Source organism: Strix aluco, chromosome 4, assembly GCF_031877795.1.
Source record: "Strix aluco isolate bStrAlu1 chromosome 4, bStrAlu1.hap1, whole genome shotgun sequence".
NCBI classification, from domain to species: Eukaryota; Metazoa; Chordata; class Aves; order Strigiformes; family Strigidae; genus Strix; species Strix aluco.
In genome coordinates, this window is record NC_133934.1 from 96710644 (window position 1) to 96736321 (window position 25678).

The following is a 25678-nucleotide window of genomic DNA, read 5'->3' on the forward strand; positions in this document are numbered from 1 at the left end:
CTGCCCTTAATCTGAAAAGAATTCTGTTTCTCAGAAAGTCAATCAGTTCCCAGAAATTCTGTTAGAGATGAAATAAATATTGCTGGGCAAATTATTTCGGCAAAATATTTAATGCCATGTAGTTGTTTCATGTTATAGTTTTATGACTGATCCTGGAGAGAAAGGAAAGGGAAAAGCTGAGGCAGTGTAGTTTACCCTGCTGAACATCTTACTTTAAGTTGTTTTATACTGGGCTGTTCTAATACCAGTCAATATAAAGAATGGAAACCTTTCCTTTGCTAAGAAGCAACGCTTATTTGTAAGGAACTATATATACCTTTCTTATCATATAGATCAGAAGTAGTTGATAACTGTTTTCTAAAGTTTTTCTTCATACTAATGAACAGATGTCTTTCTTTTTAATGCCTGGCTAGCTGATCATGTTTCATCTACAATGGACTTGAGACGAGTCTAGAAAAGCTCTGATATCACAATACAAGAATGTCTGCAGGTCAGAATTTCAATCCTGTAGCAGGCCTTAGGTCAGGTGGAAATAAAGGGAGGAACCACTGGCTTTTCTACATTGTATTTTTGTCTGGAACAACTTTATTTTACATAATTTTGTTAATTTTTCAGTTAATAAACTATAATATGTGATATCGTATTACACCCACCTACTTCCTCAGTTCTGTACAAATATTATCTAGCTTGCAGGAGGCAAATATGATTAATAGTATTTTCTGAATATTTAATGTTCAGAAACATTAATGGAGCCCCACTGTTCCTGTTATAACAGGTAAATATATGTGATTGCTGCATCTTGACACTCAATCAATAATAACCTGATAGGTCACTCATATGTACCAAAATGTTGATGGTAGAATGAATATAGTAACTGTACAGCATCTTGTCTGAATGGGGAATTTTCAGTTGACAACCATTTTTAACGGTTGAAAAGAAGCCAGTCATGGATGCCACTATAAATTAATCTTGAGCTCACAGATGTTATTCATGTAGAGTATATCTTGCTGCATGTTTACAAAAACCAAGATGCCAGGAGAAGCTTAAATGTAAAGGGAATAGTTTGAACCTTAATTTATTCAAAGAAAGCTAAAATATTTTAAGCAACTTATTATCACTTCCACACCCCCATGTTTTCATAAGGGAAGGTATCTAAATAGGTGGCATAATTTATTTTCAGAAGTACTCTTCAACTCTAGCTTCTTGTGAAGTCTTATGAAAGCAGGGAATATTCAACAGCTATGAAAATGGAAAAAAATGTCTGGTGGTTGTGTGTAATGATTAAGTCAGAAATGTACCAAAGAAAAGGAATACAGAAATGAATTATTTCTCTGGAAATTAATTGAGAAAGCGGACAGCCTATGGTTTGTTTTTTGTTTTAACTGCTTCATTGCCCTGTGTTTAATACAGCCAGCTCATGATTAGGTGAGGTAAATGGGGCTTTGGAATGTCTTAGATAAAATAAAAGCATGGATAATAATAAAGTAATGTAAAATAGGCCATTCAGTATTACCATTTAACTTCAGTGGAAAGAAGAATGCAAAGGAATGTCAGTGATACAGCTCAGCTTCTCATACAACTGCTGACTGGAACTGAGAAAAACATATCTCACTGCTCCATGAATATGGCTATACTGCTTTCCTGATGTTTTGGGTGAATTGAAGCCCATTTGTGAATTATGGTGTGCCACAGGAAAGATTATCCACATGTTTAATTGAGAGTTGACTGCAAGCATATCCAAAAATTGTATTCTATCCGGAACCTTTTTCATTAGTGATGGGACTTTGCTTGATCATCCAATTTTCCTAAGACTTCAAAAGTCAGTATAGGTCTATCTGTGCCTATAAGTTTATTTGATAGTGTTTCAACCATCACAATGATAAGACTTAGTTGATAAAAACATAGCATGGCTTTGGAGTTTCCATAAGCTCATGATGCACTAAAAAGCCATTCAGAGATAGCTGTGTTAAAAAAAATAGTCAGCTGAATCTTTTGAAAGTTTGTGTGATGCAGACCAACTTAGGTTCCTCATGACTCAGCCAATGGTGACACTGGGTGTACTGATGCCAGACTTACAAGAGTATGAGCTAGCTACTGCTCTCATGCTGAGATGTCACTGCTATCTGACCATTGCAGAGAGATGTCCAATCCTTGCTTTCTGTTCCTGCCTTGTTTAAGCAGAAAAAGTAGGTATCAGTTGTCTCAGGATATGCAAAATAGCATAGATGTAGATCTTTGGGAGGTGAATTATCAAACAATTTTAGATGTCAGACTGGCTTGTTTGCTGCTTTTATAATTAGATGTAAATACTGATGTGGCTCCTTTGCAGAAGAGGATGGAGATTCCTTAATGACTCTGAACTGTATGATCCTACAATTACAGAAATACATTTTTACTAGTCTTGAACACAGCTTTTCCCTTATTAATTTATTACATTTCAACTTACATTGAGTGGTGACAAGCTTGTTGTCTTTCCACTTGCACACACACAGTACTCACATGGTTAAATGTGTTGACAAGCAAATTCTTAATATCAGGATTGTTTTTTATTGCTTATATCCTATGGAAGTTGCCCTCCCAGATAAGTACAGCTGTTTAGGCTGTTTGTTTATATACTTTGCCAAGAAAACCTTTCTGAGTGGTACTTGTGGTAGTTAGAGTACACTAAAATCTTCTTAACTGGTATCCTTTCACAGTCAGTTTCTTCTCCTAAATCTCTATCACTTTTCTCTCTCACTGTCTTTTGTCTTGTAGCGCTCTCTCTCCTTCCTCTCATCTTAATCCTTGACCCTGGACAACTTTCAGCCAACTCCTCCATTTATTACTTCCTCTGCTTTGTCTCTCTGGCATCTTGACTGGCTCACTGTCACTGCCCCATTTCTTTCTGCCTTCTGTTCACTCCCATCTCTCACTCCTTGTACCTCAGATATTTTGAGAAGTTTCAGTGTTTGCTTGGAGACAAATAGTGTAGGCCCTTCCCATTAAAAATAGATTGTTATTCTCTGTCTCTCTCAGTCAGTAGCCTGACCTGTGTTATGTTTGAAAGATGTTGCCTCTTTCTTTTTTAAAACTGTCAATTCTTGTGTACTGTGTTATTTTGTTTGTTTAGCATTAAGCACACTGCTAAGCACAAAATTTTAGTTGATTTCATAGGTTAAATCTTTCACCCATAAGAGTCTAGCACAGTTGTATTTGCTAAATTAGAGGATTAGGACATATAAAGATGGATCTTAAAAAAAAAAAAAAAAGAAAAAAGGAAAATAAAAATAGCTATACCAGTAGTACTGTTTATTAGTACTATTAGCTATTAGATTTGTATTTTTGATGCCACTGCCTTGGACATCCTCCCAGCTGGATGAGAAAATTAGTATAACAAAACTTTTTGTGGGACCTTACAGAAGAAAAATATCTGACAGATCTGTGTAAGTGGATTCTACCCATTCACAGCATGTTGTCACTCTCGCTCAAGACAACGTGTATGTTAAAGCGTTCTGGCCAGCACTGCTAATGAGGTTATAGAGAACAAGAGACACCAGCTGTCAAATCCTCACTATATCTCTTGGGTTCTTTTAGACTGGTGACAAAACTGGGTTTTTATCCCCTAAGGATAAAAAAGATTTTCTTTTACCCCTAAGAATCAACAGTTAGTATGGTGTGATCCTTTTGCCACAAAATCTTGTGTATTTTGTCTGTCATGGATGTTAAGCAAGGTTGCTGCCCATTGTGTTTCCTGATTTTCAGTATCTTTTGGGCTATGGTGTGTCTGTTGGTGGATAACAGGCAAAAGAATGTCACATGCAATGCCGTGTTATTCCAGGAGGAGGAGGAGGAACAGCACAGGCCGTGTGGTGTAACCCTCTTGCCATCCTCCTCCTATTATCAGAATGCAGTTTTCCACTGATGAATCATAAGCACTGTAGTCTAGATATAAATAACACACTCAGTGTTAATTAGTTTTGTGGCTGTCAGCAATGTTCCTGGCTATCTATACAGCCTATTCTTTTAATTGTTGCTTCCGGTGCTTTTGCACATTTCCATCCATACTTCATTAATTCAAATCTTAATACTTGTTCTAAAAATCTTTATATAACAATATTTGTGCAATGTAGAAGTGATCTAAGTGACCTCTGCAAATAGATTCATCAATGTTAGAGCTTATTTTAGCAGTTTTCAACATTTTTAAGTGTCTTATAAAAGGTGTTGGTTATTTTAAATTGATCTTATTACATATGTCATGCTTTTTCACTTATCTAATGCCCAAACCAAATCTTGTCTGTGGTGACTTTGTCTTTCTGATAGTCATCAGAAGAGTGAGAGCCAGTGAGTAAGGGGAAATATTCTAAAAAGCACATGAGAAAAGTAATGTAAACACTTTAAGTCATTAAATAGCTTATTAAATTTACTTAACCTGCTGATGTTGTGGTCAAGGACTCTTGTAGCCTCTGTTCCTAGATTGCTGCCTAAAAGATGTTAGCTTTCAGCTGTGTAGCTTTTTGTCTGGATTTTCTATATACTTCTTTATTCTCCTTATTGCACTAGCTACAGGTTTCTAATCTTTTCAGAGACTATTGTTTGCAAGGTCAAATCTTGCTAAACAAAATAAGGAATATAGAATTTAAACATCAGTCTCCTCCTCCACATTCTTTTAGCTTACTGGCTAAGGCCACAGATCACAAAGTAAAAAGACACAGTGAAACACTCCCCAAGTAGTAGACAGCAATTACAATATTAGGAATGCTTCAGTTTTCAGTAGTTGCTTTGAGTGTAATCTATAACAAATATGGTATGTACTATGATTGTATAGAAATTACTTCAGGTAATGAAAGAAACAGTTGTAAACAGGTTTTGGAAAATTATCACTACCTATTTTAGAACCCAACAAGACATTTAGCATATGCTTAGCACCAAAAGCATATGTGAATTGTCAGGTATTTCAAAGCCTTGTGTAATATGTAATTTTTGTACATCCACAAATTGCTAATTTGGGAAATGTCGTATAATTAATATATGCTAATTGGATATTTAACTAGATTACTTTGGGTATTATCCCAGTCTGGAAGTTACTGTGAGCACTGAAATTCTTTGGCATTAAAAATGAGCCTTTTGCTAAAAGTTCCTGGCATTGCAGCTCAGAACCTTGACCTGAACATTGGTTGTGGGGTTTGGCTGTGGACACATGAAACTCCTTTGGGAATAGTTAGAATAGTCAGAATTTGCACCAAAGCGCCAACTGCTTCCTGTGTTAGGTCCTCTTGGGGTTTTTTTGTATCTTTGTATGCTTATAATGCCAATTGTGGACACTTGCAGAGCATCCCGCTTGCATCTGAAAGCGATTTGTCTGGAAAGTGACAAGGCAGGTCCTGCCCTTATTTGTTCAGTGGAACTAAACTGGTTAAATTTGAGTACGTGCTAAAACAGTATGCTGAATGGGGGCAAGCTACTCAGTAGCTTGCAGGACTGTATCCAAATTCAGCAAATACATTCTGTACCTCTTACTAGAGTTCCTGTTCCTCAGGTTTCTTGAGCACTTGTTGGATGGTTGCACAGCATTGAAACTTGAAGATGGTTCTCTCATCTTTCTGTCCATGTTCTTGCTCTCTTTTTTTCCCTAATCCAAATTGTACTACTTCTTTTACACTAAGTTAGTGATAAGTGTTCTTATTTTTCTGCTAGGGTTTGCTCTGTTTGGGGTTGGGGAAATTTTGTCTAGAATAAATGGATTGAGGTGGAGGAAAAAAGCAGTATGAAGTATATAGAGTATTGTAAATGTAAACCCTTAATAAAAAAAAAAAAAATCAAATTCAGTGTCAACAGTCTAAATGGAAAGTTATTTTAATACTGTCCCGATCCAATGTCGGGGAAGTTTTCAATATAATCTCAAGAGCGAGATTAAGACACAAACGAGGTCAAATGCCGTATACCCAAAACAGGTTTTTATTATTAAAAAAGTGAAGAGGGGTAGTGATAGGACAGAATGGAAGGAAAAGACAGAAATAAAGCAAGGATGTGGGATAGGGCTGCGAGAATAGTCACCACCGTGGATCCAGCGGCGTCCCGTTGGTCCTCAGTCTTCAGTTCTTCGGTGGTGGGTGCACACGGATCTGGCTTCGATGGTGGATGCACACTGAGCAACATCTTCTGCTGCCTTTTTAAGTTCATCATATCCGCGGATTAGCGTATCTGCCCACCTTTAGTTTTTTTTCTATGGTCCCACAGGTTTTGTTGCATCTGGCTTCAGGGCAGGAACGTTTGCCTCTTACCAGTTCATTAGCAATGCATGCATGGGGTCTGACCTACACAACAGAGCCACAAATGGCGACAGGATGGGGCCAGCTCAGCACATGTCTGCCCCTTTGAGGCTTGTCTAGAGAGTCTGGACAATGCAACCGCAAAGAAGTGGGGGGGTGCATCCTTCAATATGCTCCCACTTCCCTGGGCGACAGTCCCCAGACCAATCCACAGGCCGCAGCAGCTTCTCCTGGAGGTTTGCACAGACACAAGCAAGCTTTGAGACAGTCATAGGACATTTCAGTCTCTCACAAATACAAAACCATGAAATTTATACAAGTAATTTACAGGATTTGATAGACCTCTTTCTTAGGTTTGTGACCATTCTGAAGCATTTTTTGAAAAGCTTTGAGTTGTATCACATGCTCTTGCAGTTGATACACTCTGCATTGAGAAGTTTCACAAATGTTTTTCACGAGAAAATGAATATTTTGGATTTCCTCCACGTTCCTATTGAAACAAAGAAATTGACTCAACAGTAAAGTTTTCTTACTGTTAAGCAGGTATTCTTTATTAACAGTGCTGGAGTCGCCCTGGGGATTCTCCACCATAAGGGCTCCCCCGAGTTAGTAAGGGACATCAGTTTATATACACACTGATAATATATATTCATTAGATTTCCTAGAAAGGGGTGTCTTATGATAATGAGTTCCCGGAACTCATTTACATAGTCCGAGCACGCGTAGTGAAAATAGGGTGAGGATCTTCGGTGGTTGAGGGAGGAAGTAAGTAGTCTTCTTCAGTGTTCGCTAGTTGACCTTCTTTCCAGAGCATGCGCTGTGAAGTAAAGTCCAGGTGTCTTCTTTCTAAATCAGCAGAATCATCCTCCCTATAATAGGGTCTCTCTGTCTCTTTGTTCAAGCCCGCCTTTATCTTAGTCTTCCCATTCTAGGAGTTGCCCAAGTGTTCACTGAAGGCCTTGAGTCTGCTATCAGTGATTTACCTAGGGCGCCTAATGAGCATTTCAGTCTTACCTAAACAGACAAAGGGACCTAAGGAAACAGTTGAGGAGTCAGGAAGAGTCCTTGAGAAACAAACAAAGCAAAACACAAGCAAAGCTTTGAAACAAACGAAGGAAAGCACAAGCAAAGCTTTCAGACATCACAATACAGTTTACTCTTAATAATTGTCAGAAATTCATTTGTTTGAGCCCTTTCATTCCCTTTCACTACGCTTAGTGGTTGTACACTCAAATTTTCTAGGCCAGAGAGCTTCATCTTCACTGGTTGTTGTTGGGTTTTTTTTAATGTTGGAGGTTCATGTCAAGGCTATGTGCAATTTATCTCTTCCAGTGGGAAGATACCCTACTTTATGTTCACACTGCAGAATAACACACTAATCTTTATTTGCTAGCTAGAGAGGGAGATCTTAATTTTACTTGGTAATAGATTTCTCTGTTAATAATTGGATGGATTTTAAGCCACTTAAACATTTTTTCCATTATTAGCAGTACTAAATTGTGTTTACTGTTTGCTGGGAGAAATAGGACACAGCCAAAAGACAGTAAATTGTTGATTGTTTTGGGTATTGATACTCCAGGAGCTTCTAGTTCTGTGAGCATTACAAGGACCCCAATCCTGTAATGCCACTGCAGGGTGTTGCTCTCCAGGGCTTTGTTCTTGCAACCACCGCTTTTAGGGATTTGATTTAAACATTGTACTCAATACTGTGCCATTCAGGCTTCTTTGTTAGAGCAGTATAGCAAGTAGCAGGCCTAACATTTGTTTTTTAAAATCCACAATTTGTCATCATGCAAAAAAAGAATCCTTAAATGCCCTGTGGAAACACAGGCAATCTTCAGCAAGGATTTTGCTAAACTGCTTATAACACAAATCACCTCATGCTCCAATACAGATTAAATAGAAATACAGGAAATAGGGGGAAAGATGACAAAAAGCTGCATATGTCTTCATTCCCAAAGATAGCATTTAGCATCTTTTTTCAGTTTCTCTAGTCTTGCACTGAACTACAGATTTTCTTAATTAAGAGGATTTATTAGTCTACCTAGTTCACAACATTCTTTTTTTTTTTTTTTTTGTGCAGAAAGCTACATACTCCTTTACATTCTATCCAATACAATAGAAAGAACTGTATTGATACTAAGATTTCTTGTCAGTCTTCTCTCGAGTCTCTAGCAGAGCAAACAGGTTCCTTCTCTTTGCTTCCTTCCCATAAAGGAAATCTGGAAAACGAAAAGGAAAGGAGGAGGGTTCTCTCTATATTTTTAAATTCTCTTTCTGTTTTTCTTATTTTTCTCCCTACTTATTCATATTTATTCAACTTCAAAACAGAGTTAAATGCCAGAAAAACAAATCTTGTTGTCCTCTGTGTCAGATACATACATTGAAATATTGGGTGCAGAATTTATGTTTATACAGAACGAAGGTCTTTATATACTAACAGATCTGAGATACCACAGATGGCATGTGCATGGAACTGTGCAATATCATCTACCTACAGAATCTGAAACTGCTGAGGCTACTTCCAATGCTATTTTAAAATGGAGATTTATTAAACTGGTGTGTGTAGCAACAAAAAGAAAAGAAAAAATTTAAACAGGAAAAATCAGGAAGCATTTACTGCTTGGTTCTTGATTTAGAAAGAAAAAGGTCAGGCAAGAGGGATGGATCATAAAATTTGAGGTGCACACAGCAAAAAATAGTTTTGGTAGGATCTGCATATTTTGGTTTTCCAAGTTTTTAAAAAATATGTTGACTTTTCAGCTGAGGTTACCCTCACGTTCCACCAGTGCTTTCAGTAACATTGGTCAGGCTTAATCTATTTGGGCAAAGAAGTATACCAGAGATTGTTTAATGTGCTGGGACTTGCTGATGTAAGATCTTGCAACAGCTAAATCCCTACAGTAATACCATTGTCTCCAGTTAGTAATACCGTAAGTGCTCTAAATGTAGCTCTGATGTTCAGAGTGTGCAGCTCTGCTATCAAAACAGGGCCTTTAAATAAGCAGCTTTGCCATTTAGACTTTCAGTTTTGTGGTCCACTTGCTGAATAAATCTGCTTGGTTATTTGTTTTGTTTCTAAAATTTAAGACCCCCAAAACCTTAAAGGTCCACCAAATTTGGCATTATGAGACTCGTTTTCAAATAGTGTACAAAGAGTTAAATTTTATTTTATTTACCTTCTTTTCACTCCTTCCAAGAGGCAAGCAGTGAACACAAGTATCATAAGGTTTTCTTTATTCATGCTTCACTTATAAGTGTTTATAGCATTTAATCAAATAGGCAATAAAATTGTACATTACATAGGAATCACCGTACAAAAAGACTAAACATATTTTTATCATGTGTGATATAACAAAGCAATCTAGAAAAAATGGAGTGTGATTAAAAGATTAATATATAGAATGACCAATGATCAGGAAACAAAAGCTAAAAAGACACAGTGTAAACATTGGTCTCGGACTTAAGTGTGTTGTGGTTAGGCTAACCATGTTCCCACAGGGAATGGATATTATGACTCATCCTAATTCCTTAGACTAACAAAAAAATGTTTAAGAAGCTGATTTTTTCCCCCCAAGTTCTTTTTCCAAGACAGCTGAGAAAGTATGAACAGGCTTTCTAAAGAGAGAGACTGCCCAGAGAAAATATACTATGTCCCGTAGAAACTATAGAACTGTAGATTCCACAATGGTAACTTAATAGAAATATATTACATGTTATCAATATGCCTATTGCTAATTTAAGAGATTGTGTTTAAAAGACTTTGTATGGCAAGAATGTGTCCTTTGTACAAAAAAAGACATGTGTAAGTACCTCATAATTGTGTAGGTTCAGCATAGGAGATCCTGGATGTACTATTTATTATTGCAGTCTGATGATATGACCCTGTCTGTACCCCTGAGGTTTCAGTGCCTTGTTTGTCTTACCTGTAAATTTGGAAAGATGAAAAAGTTGTTTACTTACACTCGCAAAGTCTGTGTGGTAAAAATTGCCAAGGAAGCATTAAGTACTCATCTTCCTGCGTTTACTTTGCTCTGTCTTCCATTCCCTTGGGACAATAGATGGCAGCAAATCTGTATTTAGGCAGTCTTTCTACATGCAGTGTTCATAGGAGGCACTTCCTAATTGGTATAAACTGTAAAACCCGGAAGACAGTTTGAGTAGCAATTGGACTCTCTTGGAAGTCTTTTTTTTTCAGAGGCAAAAATAATAGATGTTGTCAAATCAGTTATGTTGGCTAAAGGATAAGCATATGCATTTTGACACTGGATTTAGCCTATGACTGAATGGATATATACGTGTGTTTGCATATACATGCATAAAATATATATGACCTTTTTTTTAAACACACACTCAGATATTTTAAAACATTCATCATAAGTTTATGTAGCAAATAAACCCAATTCAACCACAGTCTCTGAAATTATAGAAACAATCTAAATTCCCTCTTGGTGGATTACAGCGAGTTGCCAATTTAAAAAAAAAAAAAAAGTTTCCTGGATAAGTATAAGTAGCAGTGAAATCCATCTGTCTGAGCTGACAGAATGGTGAAATTAAGGGAAAAATATGGCCAAGTATTTAAGAGTTTACTTAAAATAGAGAGGTGGTTGAAGTTCTCCTTTTATATTCCACTGTCTGCTGAGGTGGATGAGTCCCTTAACATAGAAGTGGTTGTATGCTAATGGTGCATACAGGTGAGAACTGGTTCAGGGAAGACTGGAGTCATAAGCTAGCAGGGTAAACCCATAGGTAACAGAACATTAAGTAATAATTGGAATAGAAGGTGGAGAATAGAGGCCTAGTAACAGACTTGGGAGCAGTCTGCCAACAGCAAAAATACCATAAATTAATATGATGGTGCATAAAATTAAATGTGGGCAAAAACTGAATCTCTGCAGCTGAGGGAGGTACTCATTTTTCTAGCAGCCCAGAAAGCATTTGGCAGGCTGACTGTTCTTAGCTGTGTCACAGTTAATTATGGGAAATACCAGCTGCTGCAAGAAGGAATTCTGAATGTGGCCTCTTGTTACAGCTCTGTATCACTTATGAATCAATAAAAATTAGTAGAGTAATCACATTATGGGTAAAATTCACTGCCACATAGGAATTTTCTCTTTAGCAGTAGCTGACCTAGAGTAGAGGCCTTGAAACAGAGGGGACATAGATAAAAATAATTGATTTAAACCAACTGCAGAATGCAACTGTAGTACTGGGGCAGGAAACCAGTGAGTAGGTAATTACAAAACCAAAATGAATTCCCAAAGAGCACTGAATTAAAAATGGTAGTATTTCCTGGTTTTTACTATGTATATTTGTATTTTAATGCTGGTGTAATGCTACATTGTTTTATAGAAGCATGTATAGTTTTTATAGGTTATATGAGAAGATTCCAAATATTTTTGCAATGTAAAGCCAGTAGATACCTGCAAAAACTGTGGCATTGATATGTGACAGAAATCAAGAGAAAGACTAAAAGCTGGCACGGTAGGTTTGCTAGCATGATACAAATAATGTCCACTTACCTTAAAAATGGTGATTTTTACTTTTTCCTCTCCAGTCACCTGGAACTTTCTTTATATTTTCCGCATGTTATAATCATGTAAATCAGAATGGCCAGAGGTAACTGGACTAACTGTATGGAACAATAAAGATGAGGTCAAAATTCAACTGATACATTTTATTCAGCTTATACTACAAAGCATAATATTTGTATTTCTGAACTTAAATTTTTCTAAATACCAGAATGACTTGTATAACGATGTAAGGGCCAACAAGAAGAATAGTTTATCAAAAGTGTAAAAATATACAGAAAAGCAATGTTTCAGAAAGTCAGAAAGCAAGTCTCTCTTTAGATACCTGATCTTAGAGATGGCTTATCTGGACTTGAGTATGTCTTAAAATACGCTGTCTTGTGTTTGAATATCTTGATACAGTTTCCATATTATATGAAGGGCATAATTTCATAAAGTGTAAGGTATGCGTAAAATGTGTAATACTTTTTTTGTACAAATGCTGTCTTTTGAGAGGATCTCATTTTTAAGATTTTGTGTGAATAAGAAGAAAGATGAGTTTATTCACACAATAATAACTGGTTTGTACTTTGGATTGTTGGCCATTTTACCAAGTATTTTACTTTACTATTCTTATTATACAGTGTGGCACCTAAATTATTTGGATCTATAAGCTTTCAGAAAGTTTGAAAATCACCCTGTATTTAAGCAATCAGGCTTACAGATTCTGATCCTAGTGCCTCTTTTTTTAATGTGATCTTTTAAAATTAGGGAAAATGAAAAAAATTAAAAATAAATTACAAAATTGTAGGCGCAGTTCCTTGTATAATGCTAAGCTACCATATGTAGCATCCAGGAATTCTGCTAGTATCTGAATTTTCCACAGGGATGTTCCAGGATGGATGTGTCTGTGTATATGAAAGAGGGTATATATCCTAGAGAATATAAAAAGAGGTGTCTGTATAGTGTCAGATATTACACTTCAGAGAACACACTGACTTTGTGGAATTCACTGGTCTTCTCACTGCTAAATTAGAGGTTATCATGCAGAAGAAGACACTACTGGTTTTGGGGACTAATAAACCAGCAATGCTGTGAATGGAAAGGAGAATGCTGGGTGGTTGTAGTACATGACATAGAGGTCTGTACTCTTGGTTGTCAGGTTTTGTTCTTACCTCTCCCAGTATATTCACTGCCCTTTGTAACTAAAGCATTCCAAAACCATAGGTTGATACTATGTTTAAGGTTACTGGGACAAGGTTAAGTATCACTTTTGATTGAAAGACTCTGCTTTTTACCCATTTGATGTAAGGGACTAAAGTGTATTGGCACAGTCCCCACTAAGGCTGTGTTTAGCCAATGTCAAAAAGTTTGTCTAATCAGTCTGTTGAGCTTCCTTAGCTTAGCTTTATACTTCACAGCCACCTCTGAAATATGTGTATGTAACAAGCACATTCAGGAGGGCAAGTAAGAGTGCCTTGGCAGAGGAGGTGAAAACTCAAGCACCTTGCATACAGCGTGTGTCTGTGTATGGGGGAAAGACAAGCAGCCCACTTTTTTTGCTAGATCTGTCCCACAAAATTTAAGTACAAAACCATTTTTTTTCTGAGTGAAAACATAGTATGTACCCCATTTATGCCATTCTGTTTTGTTTTAAACAAACAGGAGAACTGTAAGTGCATGTGTTGGTAGTGTATACCAAAATTTCATAAAGATATAGAGCTTTCTATATGCAGGGATTATCTTCAGACGCATACAATTATTTTACTTCATTTCATTTCATTTCACTTCGGCATTCCAGCAGAGTCTGCTTTAAAGGATGACTTCACTGAACGGCTGACTAATTTGGATGTGGCAAACAGAGATGAAGATACCTGGGGTTTGGATTTCAGATTGGGGCACTCAAACACATTTGCTCATTCAAGTGAGAAAGAGAAGATCAACAGAAATGTGTTGCATTTGAGCCTGGAACTGAATGTGAGTAGGACTCTATTCATGCTATATTGGGTTTCAACAAGCATTTACTATATACAATCACATTTCTGGTATGCATTTATTTCTGGCACGTCTAAAACCGTGTTCCAAAATATCTGACAAACTGCAAAGTTTTGGATGGGATACAGTTTTTCAGATGGTTTGTGAGTCTGTATGCCTATGTGCAGCTAAGCCTGAGAGCAATACATACAGAAAATTTTTTAAATTATATAAATAGATTAAGGAACATGATGTGTCATTTCTAAAATCATGATCGGTGTTTAGTTTAAATTAGCTGTTTTCCTGAAAATGGATTGTAGGAGCTAGCAACTAGGAGATGACCAGGATAAGAACAGGTACCAGGAAGACTCAAGTCAGCAAGCAGTGTGTGTGCACGTGTGTGAGTGTGTGCACCCATGCCCACATGCACGTGTGCGTGCGTGCTTGTGCACAGCCCAGGACTGCTGGGAACCATGCTGTTGCTTTTCAGAGTTTTGGAGCAGCTGAACTGGCAATGGAGTCAGACTGGCCATGAATTTGACTGGAAAAGTTTCTAAGCTTTCTGGGATATAAGACACTGAAACTTCAGATGGCAACCCAAGTTAATCACAAGTCGAGACACTTGCTCAACATGGCCCAGCCTAATTCTAGCTGGAAATACTCATATGCTCCTGGAATAAGCAGTAACCAGCCTACAGATAGACACGTTTTGGCAGTAGTTTTCAAACTGGAAGGAGAAGGGAACAGAATGTAGTAAAGAGGAAGGAAACATGGAAAGAATGGAATGGTTGAAAGAAAATGGTTTAAAGACTAGACTACATAATAGAGTTTGTGCAAAGACACACTAACACAAATTTGTGTAACAGTGACATCTATTGGTAGAAATACCAGAATTGACTTAGAAGTACATTTAAAATGCTCTTAATGATGCTTACACTCACAGTTGCTGCTCTTGTGAGCTTGTTATAAAATTGATTTCTTGTCATAACCTTCTTTTCCTAAAATAATTAATTAGAATGTTGTTGTAGTACTGGGAAGGTACAGGCTTATCCTTGTAATAAAATGTTGTGTTGAAAACAAATAACTGGACTGAAAAGAACTGTGATGTAGTTGTTATCACTGGTACAAATATGTGCTACACCAGGAAGAATCCAGTCCCTGAGGATACTTTGTGTGCATTTACAAAGTCCTTGTAAAGAGCTGGGGGAGTTCCAAATTAAAAGCCATTTAAAAACAATGATTTGAGTAAAATAAGAGATGTCTAAGATTAGTAAGTTTGTTTCCATTTTTCTTACTCTTTTTTTAAGCACCATTTTCTGTTTAAAAATCTAATTATCTGCATTATGAAAAAGGAAATAATTTCCGTTTTTTGTAGTTAACAAGGAAGAATATTTATTCTAGATTTCTAAGAGATTCAGAACAAAAGCCTCGATTTCTGTAAAAAAAGGGGTGCTCAGCATGGGCTGATGGGCTATTAGTGACCCACCAGGACACTTTATCCTCCAGCTCACTCCCTGTGACTCTCTTTCTTGAAAGTCTTTCAGAACAGAACTCTGGGCTGAATTACTTGCAGAGCCCTTGCATCTCAGACTACTTTTCTGCTTCAAGACGAGTTTGTGTCCAGTTGTGTGACACGGGATGGAGAAGGAGCTGCCAAAAGAACTGTAGTGAGAAGGCTGCTGCTGGTGCTGCCATCAGAACCCATTGGACTGTGGCACTGATATAAGCAGTCTATAAGAAAGATAATGGCCAAAAATAGTCTGCATGAGTTGCTCTGGTGACAACAATCCATTCCCAGATATTGTCTTCCCTGTGCACTCCTCAGGCCGGACAGCAAGACAACTGTGGTCACAAAATGTGCCTGTGTCTGAAGAGCAACTCTGAAACAAAGATGATATTTCCAAGAAATAACAACTGAAATGGACCAACTGATTTACTCACAGTCCCACTACATCCAGTCATGTCATCTATGGCCCTTTCCTGATGCTGGAAGAAAAAGTTTAGCCTGACTGATCAAAAAGTTAGGCACTACTGTTTTAAAATGCAGTTTTATTCAAAATAGTGACAATGTGAAAAACAAAACTTCTTAATGAATAGCTCTGCTTTCTATGGATTAGGAGCCTCCTTGCATAAATGTACAATATATTTGTATATATGCATATATAGATGTACTAGTGTTTGCTTATGTTATTGAAAAGATGTTTCTGTGTTTCTGTTAGTTGGAAGGAGGCAATTAGGTGAGGGAGAGATTGAATGAACTCTGCTCTGACAGGAATTTCAAATACACAATCTGTATCAGAAGCCTGAAAGAAAATCCCGAATTAGATTTTAAATCTTAGTTGGAGCATGTTGCATTCTCATTCACAATCCATCATAGAGAAGATATAGTGATATGGAAGATAATGAAACAAAATAGTGATGCAGCTCCACCCTATTCTTTATACAGCATTTCATCTCAGATAAAAAAGCAAATAAATGAGATGTGAAAATGCAGCTGAAATAACTATTAATAGTTAGTACTTATTCAAGAAATTCTGGTAAATTATTTGACATGACTGTGGATTTTATTTTATAAAGTTTTTTGTTTAATCTTTATTATATCATACTGTAGATGGGGAGCAAAAGGCCTGTTGAAATGAAAAGAAGGTGAAAAGAGAACAACCTAGAAAAAGAAAGCACAAAGGGAAAAGATTAAAAATTCATCTCCATTCTTTGTTACACTAAGTGCTGGCCTTTGTGCCTTAATGCACAAAGATCTTACTCAGTTTACTTACACAGTTTACAGTGATCTTCTGTTCCCTGTCTTTGTTACTTGTATGTCTGCTCCTTTTAACCAGGAGATGAGCCAATGCATCTCTTTTACAAGCTCTGCCTCAGAACTAACACTGGTTTTTCCTATGATGGATTTTACAGGCTGTTCCACACATTTATTAATACAATATGCACTCCTTCAAAATAGTAAACTGACTTTCTTAATGTGCTTTCTGGTTTTATGACCATATAGCTATTATGATCTTTTTTAAAATTCTCTATAGTCCACACCTCAATGTCAAGCAAAATTTTGATGAAGATGTTAACTACGTTTGCATGTCTACAGCCCCCTACACCAAAAGTGTCTGGTGTCCACTCATTCTGCTAACATCATGTAATGCTCAATTTTGATAAGAATTATCATATCTATGTTTCTGTTGCTATGTCTAAACTTAATTACTTACATTTAAAGTGATTATATTGGTGATACCCAGATTGTCAAACCTCAGGAAAATTGCTCTCATAATGGTCTATAATGAGGTAACAAGGCTGAGAATAATGATGAAAATCTGTGACTTACAGGTTTCCTTCCATCTTCTCTGTCTTTTCTATTTAGAGTAGTTAAAGAGTTAAAATACTAAGTATAAAATGAGATAAACAGCAGGAGAGACAGACAGGAGAGCAGAAGAATGTTTTAAGATCATTATCAGTCAGCACAGTAGGCATTGGGCTGGGGACAGGGCAGAGGGCAGGACTGTGTCAGCTGAGCTTCAGATCAGTTCAAACCACCTGAGCCACAACCACAGCCTGCTGCTTCATGTGGCTCTTCTGAAGCCTGACACAGTTCGTGCGTATTTGATTCTATTATTATTTTCAAGGAATTATGCAAAATTTTCTTGGGTTTAGGCTTGTCATGTTGAAAAAACTGTAGAAAGTTTGTTTTCTATACAGTTTAGCCACCTGGCTGTTTTGTAGAATGTGTCTTCATGCTCTGTTCATGTTTCTCTAGTTTGCTATTACAGTGCTCTGAAAAGACAGTCTGAATAGATATGGGGTCAGGAAACCTTGAGCCCTGCCATATGATAGTGATAGAAATTAGATTATTTTATGCTGGTTTATTGTCTGTTTTCTTCAAGGCTAGTTTTAAAACCTACTTCAGGGGAGCTCTTAGACACCTCAAGAACAGAACTGGAGTGAGCTGTAGGTGTGACTTCTGTCTGTGAAGAAATGTAGGTCAGAAAGGGTGTGGATTATTAAATGTGCTTTAAACTGTAAGGAATGATTGTCCCTTTGTATAATTAGTGTGTTGACTGCTGGGAAAGTTGCTATGACAGGTTCTAGGGGCTTTTCTGAAGCACCAGAGAGTTGTAAGTTTTATTAAGAAGACTTGTGACATTATCATAACTGATTTTTTTCTAGAGATTTTTGAAGTTGCTTCTTCCTTCACATGCAGTACTACAGCCTGTCATGGTTTAACCCCAGCCAGCAACTAAGCCCCACCCAGCCACTTGCTCGCTCCCCCCGGTGAGATGGGGGAGGGAATCAGAAGAGTAAAAGTGAGAAAACTCATGTATTGAGATAAAGACAGTTTAATAAGTGAAGCAAAAGCCACATGGGCAAGCAAAGCAAAACAAGGTATTTATTCACCCCTTCCCATTGGCAGACAGGTGCTCAGCCATCTCCAGGAAAGCAGGGCTCCATCACACATAACCACGACTTGGGGAAGACAAACACTGTTAACTCCCAAATGTCCCCTGTTTCCTTCTTCTTCCCCAAGCTGTATATGCTGAGCATTTCATCATATGGTCTGGGATATCCCTTGGGTCGGTTGGGGTCAGTTGTTCCGGCTGTGTCCCCTCCCAACTCGCTGTGCACCCCCAGCCTACTCGGTGGTGGGGTGGGCTGAGAAGCAGGAAAGGCCTTGGCTCTGTTGCTGCTCAGCAGTAACAAAAACATCCCTGTGTTATCAACACTGTTTCCAGCACAAATCCAAAGCATAGCCCCATACTAGCTACTGTGAAGAAAATGAACTCTATCCCAGCCAACACCAGCACACAGCCTGTTCAGAGAGACTTTCCTTATGAGATAGATCCACCCAGCAATAAAACACTTCTGCCAAAAAAGTGTCTCCATCTCATTTGCACATCATAATATGATGATCTCCTTCTTGTGTAAAAATATTAAGGGCACATATTGATGTATGTATTTTACCCAGAAACACTATTTGGTGTGCCAATGTACCAATGAGTATTTCATTATCAGTTATCCAGTCCCTCGACAGGGGAGTGTCCACTGGGATGATCATCAGGCTGTGAGAAACAAGTCCTTACAAAAGTGTTGTTTGAGACTGGGTGTTTATGGACTCCATGGTGAATTTGAGAGACTTTTTTGATCATTTCTCCAGGGGTGAACATAGAGATGAGTTCCTTTGTTCATCCTAATGATCGAAAAGCTTGAAAGTTTCTTCTCACTTCCTAGAGTTTATTATCAAGAGAAGAGGTACATTTAAAGCAGTATCATTTTTCTGCAGGCTTCTGGGATTTCCTCTGGTTTTATAAGGTATATTTCTACTTCTGGTGTTTTAATTATTCGGTGTTCAACTCTCAGTTTGCTAGCATCTCAATATGTTGCATAACTTTGGCCTGACACTCAAAGCACAATCTTTTTCACCACTAATTTGATCATTGTCTCATAAATTTTGTTGGGATGTTTAGATGTAAATATGGTTTTTCTGCTTTTAAGTCCACTTTTAAACTAAACTTTTCATACGTACTATTAAAATCATAAATAGTTAGATAGTGGCTATTTTCAGTAACCTGCCTATGTACAGTATTCACAGGACTGCTACAGCTTGGTGACCCTAGATTATTACAGAGAAGTTTTATTCTAAGTGTGGCTTGTCATTAATATAAACAGATAAATAAATATTTTGGTATAATCTGAATAAGTATGTTTGGTTTAAAAGGTGCCATGAAGTTGTACATATAGGTGTATTTTTTGTTAGTGACCAGCGAAACTGTTCTTGAAAAATATGGTTTAATGTTTACTCATTGTAAGTTAACCAAACCCCAAATAAATAAGTACATAAATAAATAAGCAAGGCATACCCATAGAAATTATCAGGACAATGAACATTTAGTCCTGTGGTTGAACAGAAAAATAGATGTAAATTCAAATTGTGAAAACTTTTCGGCTCAGTAGGGTCACTTTGCCCCAGTTATTTTGTCATAAAATGCAATTTAGAATAGCTGCAGATTTGCCTTCAGGAAATCTTGTCTTATGAGAAATCAGCAGTGCTGAGGCAGCTGCCTTCCACTTGTTTTATTAACCCTGGGATTATAAGAGTAGGTTGGCATGGAGTGATAAAGACTCTCTGTCTCTTTCCTTATGTAGAGCTTTCTTTTGTGATATTAATCTATATTAAGCCTAGAAAACCAGGGGAGCCATGACCTGTCAGTTGTTTCCAACCTTGGCACCTGATGATTAAGCATAGCGGAGAAGCAAGTTGGGAGCTTCCTACAGGAAATGGCAGGCAGTGAGGCAGAAGACATTCTTCTGTGTTAAATCACAGATAAAGACAGGAATGATTCCAGTGCCCTTTGTCTATAGGTATGCATGCAACCCTGTAATTGAAAAGGTGTCTCTAAGCTTCACCTAAGCCCTTAGTATTACAGTCTGATTTTCGGGAAACTTTCTTCCTGCAGTAGATACCAATGACTTTTGCGGTTGACTTTATGATCCTTTATAATATATTGAAAAGGTAAACACATGCTTTTTGTATGATCTACATTTTAAAACATTAAACCAAAAGTTAAATGTGTTGGAATACTTTGTTGCTGCTTGTTGTCTGCAATATTTGGCTTTTCAGTAAATGTTTTTCAGTAATTTGACACGGTGGTGTGATTTGCAGCTGATTTCCTAGTGAAGGACAGCTTTCCCCATGTTGCTTGTTTAAGATTACTCATCACAGCTAAATGGCTGACTGTAGAATGACGCTCTAATTTGTGTGCAAAAAAAAAAAAAAAAAAAAAAAAAGTAATTTTGAATTTCTATGGTACCAATGTGGAAATTTGACTAAACAAACATCTTAGAGGCCAGGAAATAAGAAGAATATAAATTCCTGTAGTCTTGCAGTCTCTGTAGTTCCAAAAATAAGAAAAGGAACAGAAGTGAAGGCTTTTGACTGGAACCTAACCTAAATGTTACTGACTTTCTGAATATCAAAGGTGCTTAAGAGTACTTTGTACTTTATTTATATGTGTGTTATGGAAAAAAAAAATATTATCCCAGACAGCTTCAGTTAATATTGAGTTATACAGTCTTGAAGATTTCCTTCAAGGGTTTTTGCCAGTATTAACTAAAACAGCTCTCACACAGCATTACCGAGACAATATGTACAGATGAAAGTTATCAAAAACTAAGCCAGCAGAGATTGGTCTGGTCTGAAATAATGCAAGTTTGGGTGGAGTGCGGACGGAGAGCCTGGGTGGTTTTTGAACAGTTAGCTGGGCCCCGCGGCGCGCCGGGTGTTTCCCCTGCCCACCCAGGAGCTGCCCGCCCCCGGGCGCGCCGCCCGCCCTCGGCAGGTACCTGCGCTCCGCTCCCGGGAGCCGCCGTGCAGGGGTAGGACAGCAGTAACATGAAACCAGTCCTGTTGGTTTTTGTTCATGGCCCTGGAGGCTGAAATCTGCATTCCAGATGAAACCTGCAGCAAATCGGAAGAGAGCCTTTTTTTTTTTTTTTTTTTTTTTCCCCTGCTTTCTTCGGCCTCAAGGGCGCACACCCAAGTTGGCTGTGGCCGGCCGGGAGCGGGGCCCTGCACCGGCTCCGGGCGGTGGCTGGGGAAGCCCCACATTCGTTACCTGGGGTTTCCATTTGACATTTTTTGGTGATTATGGATTTACAAAAGAAGGTCTTTATCAAAGTGGGAAGACTACGCAGAAGAACCCGTCAGGAACTCTCCGCTGAAGCCCGCTCGCAGCTCGCGCACCGGCACGCGGAAGTAGCAGGCCGCGAGCGCGCGCGGCTCCGCGCGGGGGGCAGCCGGCCGTCGCTGTAGCTGCCCGGGCGCGGGGCGCGCGGCCCCGCCGCAGCCGCCGGGCGGGACCTGCCGCAGCCGAGGGCAGCGCCCGGGCCCGCCGCGGCGGCGTGAGGGAGCGACCCGCCCGCCCCGCTCCGGGCTTCGGCGGGTTTGCCCGGTGGGTCTTCCCGCCGGTCCCGAAGCGGAGCGCGGAGAGCTGCGGGGCGCGGGCGGAGGGGCAGGGTGACTGGGGGCGGCCGGCTGCCCCCGCGGGGCAGGGCAGGGCCGGGCAGGGCAGCGCTGCCTTTGCAGCGCCTGTCCCGAGCTCAGTCTGCTCGCTGAATGCGTGGAGTAAATATTTGTTTAGCACTTAGCACTGCTAGAAGCAAACCTCTTCTGTACTTCACGCAACATGGAAGAAGAAGGTGCGGTGCCTGGTTGTAGTCAGCTTTCAGACCTGGCGAAGAGAGCAGAAAGCGAACCCGATCCTTTCACTACGTTTTCTATGAAAAAACTTTTTGGATTTACAACTAAGTTTGAATCTGCAGCTTCCCAAGAAGAAACAGTGCTTAAAGCATTTCAACCTTTGCACACCAACATAAATACTCATGGTAACACCTGGCATGAGAAGAATGATAATGATTGTAATGATGACTCAGAAAACCAGCACGGCGTGAATACTACCAGTGGCCAAGCTGACCCAATGTCTGGCAGGCAAACTGACCTGGAACTGGAGTTAACCGAACAAAATGAATTACTTCACCATTTAGGGTTTGTACAGACTTCTTTGTCGGAATCTGACAATGATGACAAGGATGCTATTCTCGTACAAGGTACTTTGGTTCATACAACAAGTGATACAGAATCGGACTCGGAGAGTGAGGACCTAGACACCGATGAAAACAATGCAAGCGAATCTGGGCTAAATAATGCTGCTTTGTCTGCTGAGGCTTTGGACGATAACAATCAAAATAAGGAAGAGTCAGAATCAGAAGGGCCCAGCAACAGTGATGACACTGTGGATACAGATGACATTGAGTTACACCCACCAATTTCCAAGCAGCTCCCAAAAGAGCTGGATGGTGTTCTGGAGCATGACTCCAGTGGAGAAGACAAAATATTAATGGATGAGCAGTTCAGTCACTTCCTTGCTACAGGGGAATGCCCTCAAGAACTTCCAGATGAAGAACAAAGAACTTCAGCTGATAATACATCGCTCCAAAAAACGGCACTGGCTGAAAAGACTTTCCAGCTGCCCGCTTTCTTTAGTGGACTACGTGTGAGGAAAAAGGGATTAACCACAGAGGATGGGGAAACTGTTACAGAAATTAAACCAAGGGAGAATGATTTAGCTCTGCTTAAATTACGACAGCCTGTTAAGAAATCCAGTATTACATCAGGTTTGACCACTAAAAAAAAATCAGCTGAACCTAAAGCAAGTCCTACTTTCCTGGAACAACTCTCACACTTGTTAAACATAGACGTCTCCAAGAATGAAGATAGAACTGAGGACTCTGGTGAGGGATCTGGGGAGACCGAGGACAGTGATGAAGCTCAAGAGAACAAAGCCTCTGGCAAAACAGAACCACGATTTCCCTCTGAGGAAATAAAATCAAGCCCTGCTGAATCTGCACTGGACGTCTTTAAAGCTTTATTCACACGGCCTCCCAAAAAAGAAACAACAGCAGATACCTCAGAGCTGGAAGCCATAAAACGCAAAATGAGAAATGAAAAAGAGTCCTTGAAAGCTGTATTTGAAAGGTCAAAATCAAAACCTGGCGATGGACCATCAGACAAATCTGTAGGTTGAATTACTTTTTCTTCGTAAGATCTGGAAATAGATGGATAAAAAATAATTTCTTGTTTAAAAATTATTGGTGGGGACTTAATGTCAAGATGTCAGAATTGTCCTCTTCTTTTGGCAATCTCAAATTTTGGATTCCCAACTGAAGAAGTCTTGGGGCTAATTTGTCAAAAATCTTCATCATTTGCCATTGTAGCAGAATTCAGTGAGAACTGGATATAACCACAGCCTTTCATCTAGAAGTGAGAACTTAAAAATCAGTTTCTGATTTTAAAAGATCACTACAAAACAGTTGCCCATATGTTAAGTATGGCTTTAAATCAGTTTGGTGCTGCAAATATTTACTGTAGTATTATTTAATAGTTTCTCAATCTCACTCTGTTTTCTTTCATTTTTTTATTTTTAAAAGTAATATTTCATTTTACCTTTAGGAATAATTCTATGATAAGAGCTGGTACAAGAAGTCATGGATGATTTTCAACTCAGTTTGTCCAAGACATAGATTTTAAAGTGATTTTTTCCTTATTTACATGTGTATATTTGGCTTTGCAAATATTGATAATCATTTAACCTTATCCAAGTATAACTTAGTGATTCCAATTAGATGACTCAAGTTATGGATCAGTATAAGCATTTGCAAGGTTAGTATTCTTAGTCACGTGGAGATCTAGTCAGTATATTTTTAAGAAATGAAAAAAAAAAATCCATGCTAAGTTTTCATAGAAACATAAAGATAAATGAATTTTGAGTGTGATTTGAGCTCTTTGATTAAATGAGTAACCCTTGGGTTAGGGTTCTCCAAACCAAAATTCTTACAGCTACATCTTTGGCAGATATAATCAGTGCAGAACCTTGTTCTTGTTGGCTAAAGGGAGAATTATCTGAATTATTAAATTCGCAGGATTTAACCCCAAACCTGAAGTTAATTTGTTGTGTTGGTTGTACTTTCTTTCAAGTTTTTATTCTTACATAAAATTAAAAACTTTTTAAAAATCTTGACTGACACCTGGGTAGACCGATAATACCAGTTTGCAGTAAATTACCGATGGGGAGGAGACAAGAGGTTGGCGGCGGGGTGCACAGGCCCTGCGAGCTGTGCGTGCCCTTCCCCTCCCCTTCCCCGGCCCGGCCCGGCCCGGTGCTCCCTGCTGCCCCCGCTCCCCGCGCCGGGGCGGCGCAAGCCTCTCTGGGAAGCTGTCATCCACACGGGACGGGGAAAGAAGCGCAGGAGTCAGCGGGAGCAGCTTTTACAAATGTCTGCTTAACGTCCGGTCTAGTACAAATGTACCTTTTCTCAGGGCAAAGCCAGAGTAAAAGGGTCTTGCCTTTCCTTTTTCCTTGCTCGTGTGGGGGCCATTTTCATATAGGGTTTGTGGTCATGTGGGGCCACTTTCATATAGGGCTTTGCTGTCTCTGCAGTTGCATCTATGCAATTACTCGTAGGAGCCTGTTGTAAATCAGATTACAGAAATGTCAGAGATATAAAAAACCAAACAGAATGTAATCCTCTAAAAGAATGCTCCCCCCCCATTTAAAGGGTTATTTTAGCATTCTGGTTGACAGTGCAGTTCCATTAGCAGCTGTAGCAGCACTTTGATGTGGCAGCATTATGTGGTATGTGGACTGAGCAAGCTGCTGGGGGTGGGGCAGGAATTTCATAAACTAGCTCTGCTTCCAGAAAATTATATTGTCAAATGATGTCCTAGGTGAATCGCACTAATGTTTACTTGTGAGAGGAACACAGATGTGTCTTTTCACTCTTGAAAAAAAGACACAGGAGAAAACCCTAGTGTTCTTGACCTCTGTGCTTCACCAGATGATAGACAGCTTTCCACACTGATGTGAACAGTTTCAATAAATCACTGTAGGTCACATGCATTATGTTATTTTCCTCCTCAAAGTTATTCTTCTACACTGATTTCTTTGTATCCCTTCCAACCGAGGACTGTTTCAATCAGTAGAGCAAGGCAGGTAACCATTCTGGAGTACACATGTAGAGCTGAGCATGGCAGTTGCTGTTTTGAAATCGATTGATACTGCAGACTTTAATTTTTTCTTGCATAATTTTAACAGCCTGACCTGAGTCCCTCAGAGCAAGATGACAAGACTCCAGGGAGACTCCAGACTGTCTGGCCGCCACCAAAAGCAAAGCACGAAGAAGTAAAAGTAGGATTAAAGTACACAGAAGCAGGTAAAACAAAGAGGTGAAGCATTTGCAGAAATCAGTTTCTGACATTTTTAATCTTGTTTAATACAGAGGTGGTGATAAGTCACAGTGCTTTCTTATCTGGATAAACAGACCTTATGTTTTGGATGTATTGTTTACTGCTACTTGTTAAGCATCTGATTTTTAAATATAAATGGCTAAATC

At 38.8% G+C, this 25678-nt stretch overlaps 1 protein-coding gene across 2 annotated transcripts in view; it reads left to right on the top strand.

Annotated features, from left to right (window-relative positions):
- Nucleotides 1–25678, top strand: part of FMN1 (formin 1) — a 209218-nt gene that overhangs the window by 36740 nt on the left and 146800 nt on the right. Inside the window, exons 3-4 of one of the 2 annotated variants that reach the window (XM_074824482.1) lie at nt 13560–13735; nt 25381–25498. In XM_074824482.1, coding sequence (XP_074680583.1) covers nt 13560–13735; nt 25381–25498 — 294 coding nt within the window. Of the gene's footprint in view, nt 1–13559; nt 13736–21882; nt 23305–25380; nt 25499–25678 lie in introns of those variants that run through there. The other variant, XM_074824483.1, reaches the window with a different exon arrangement.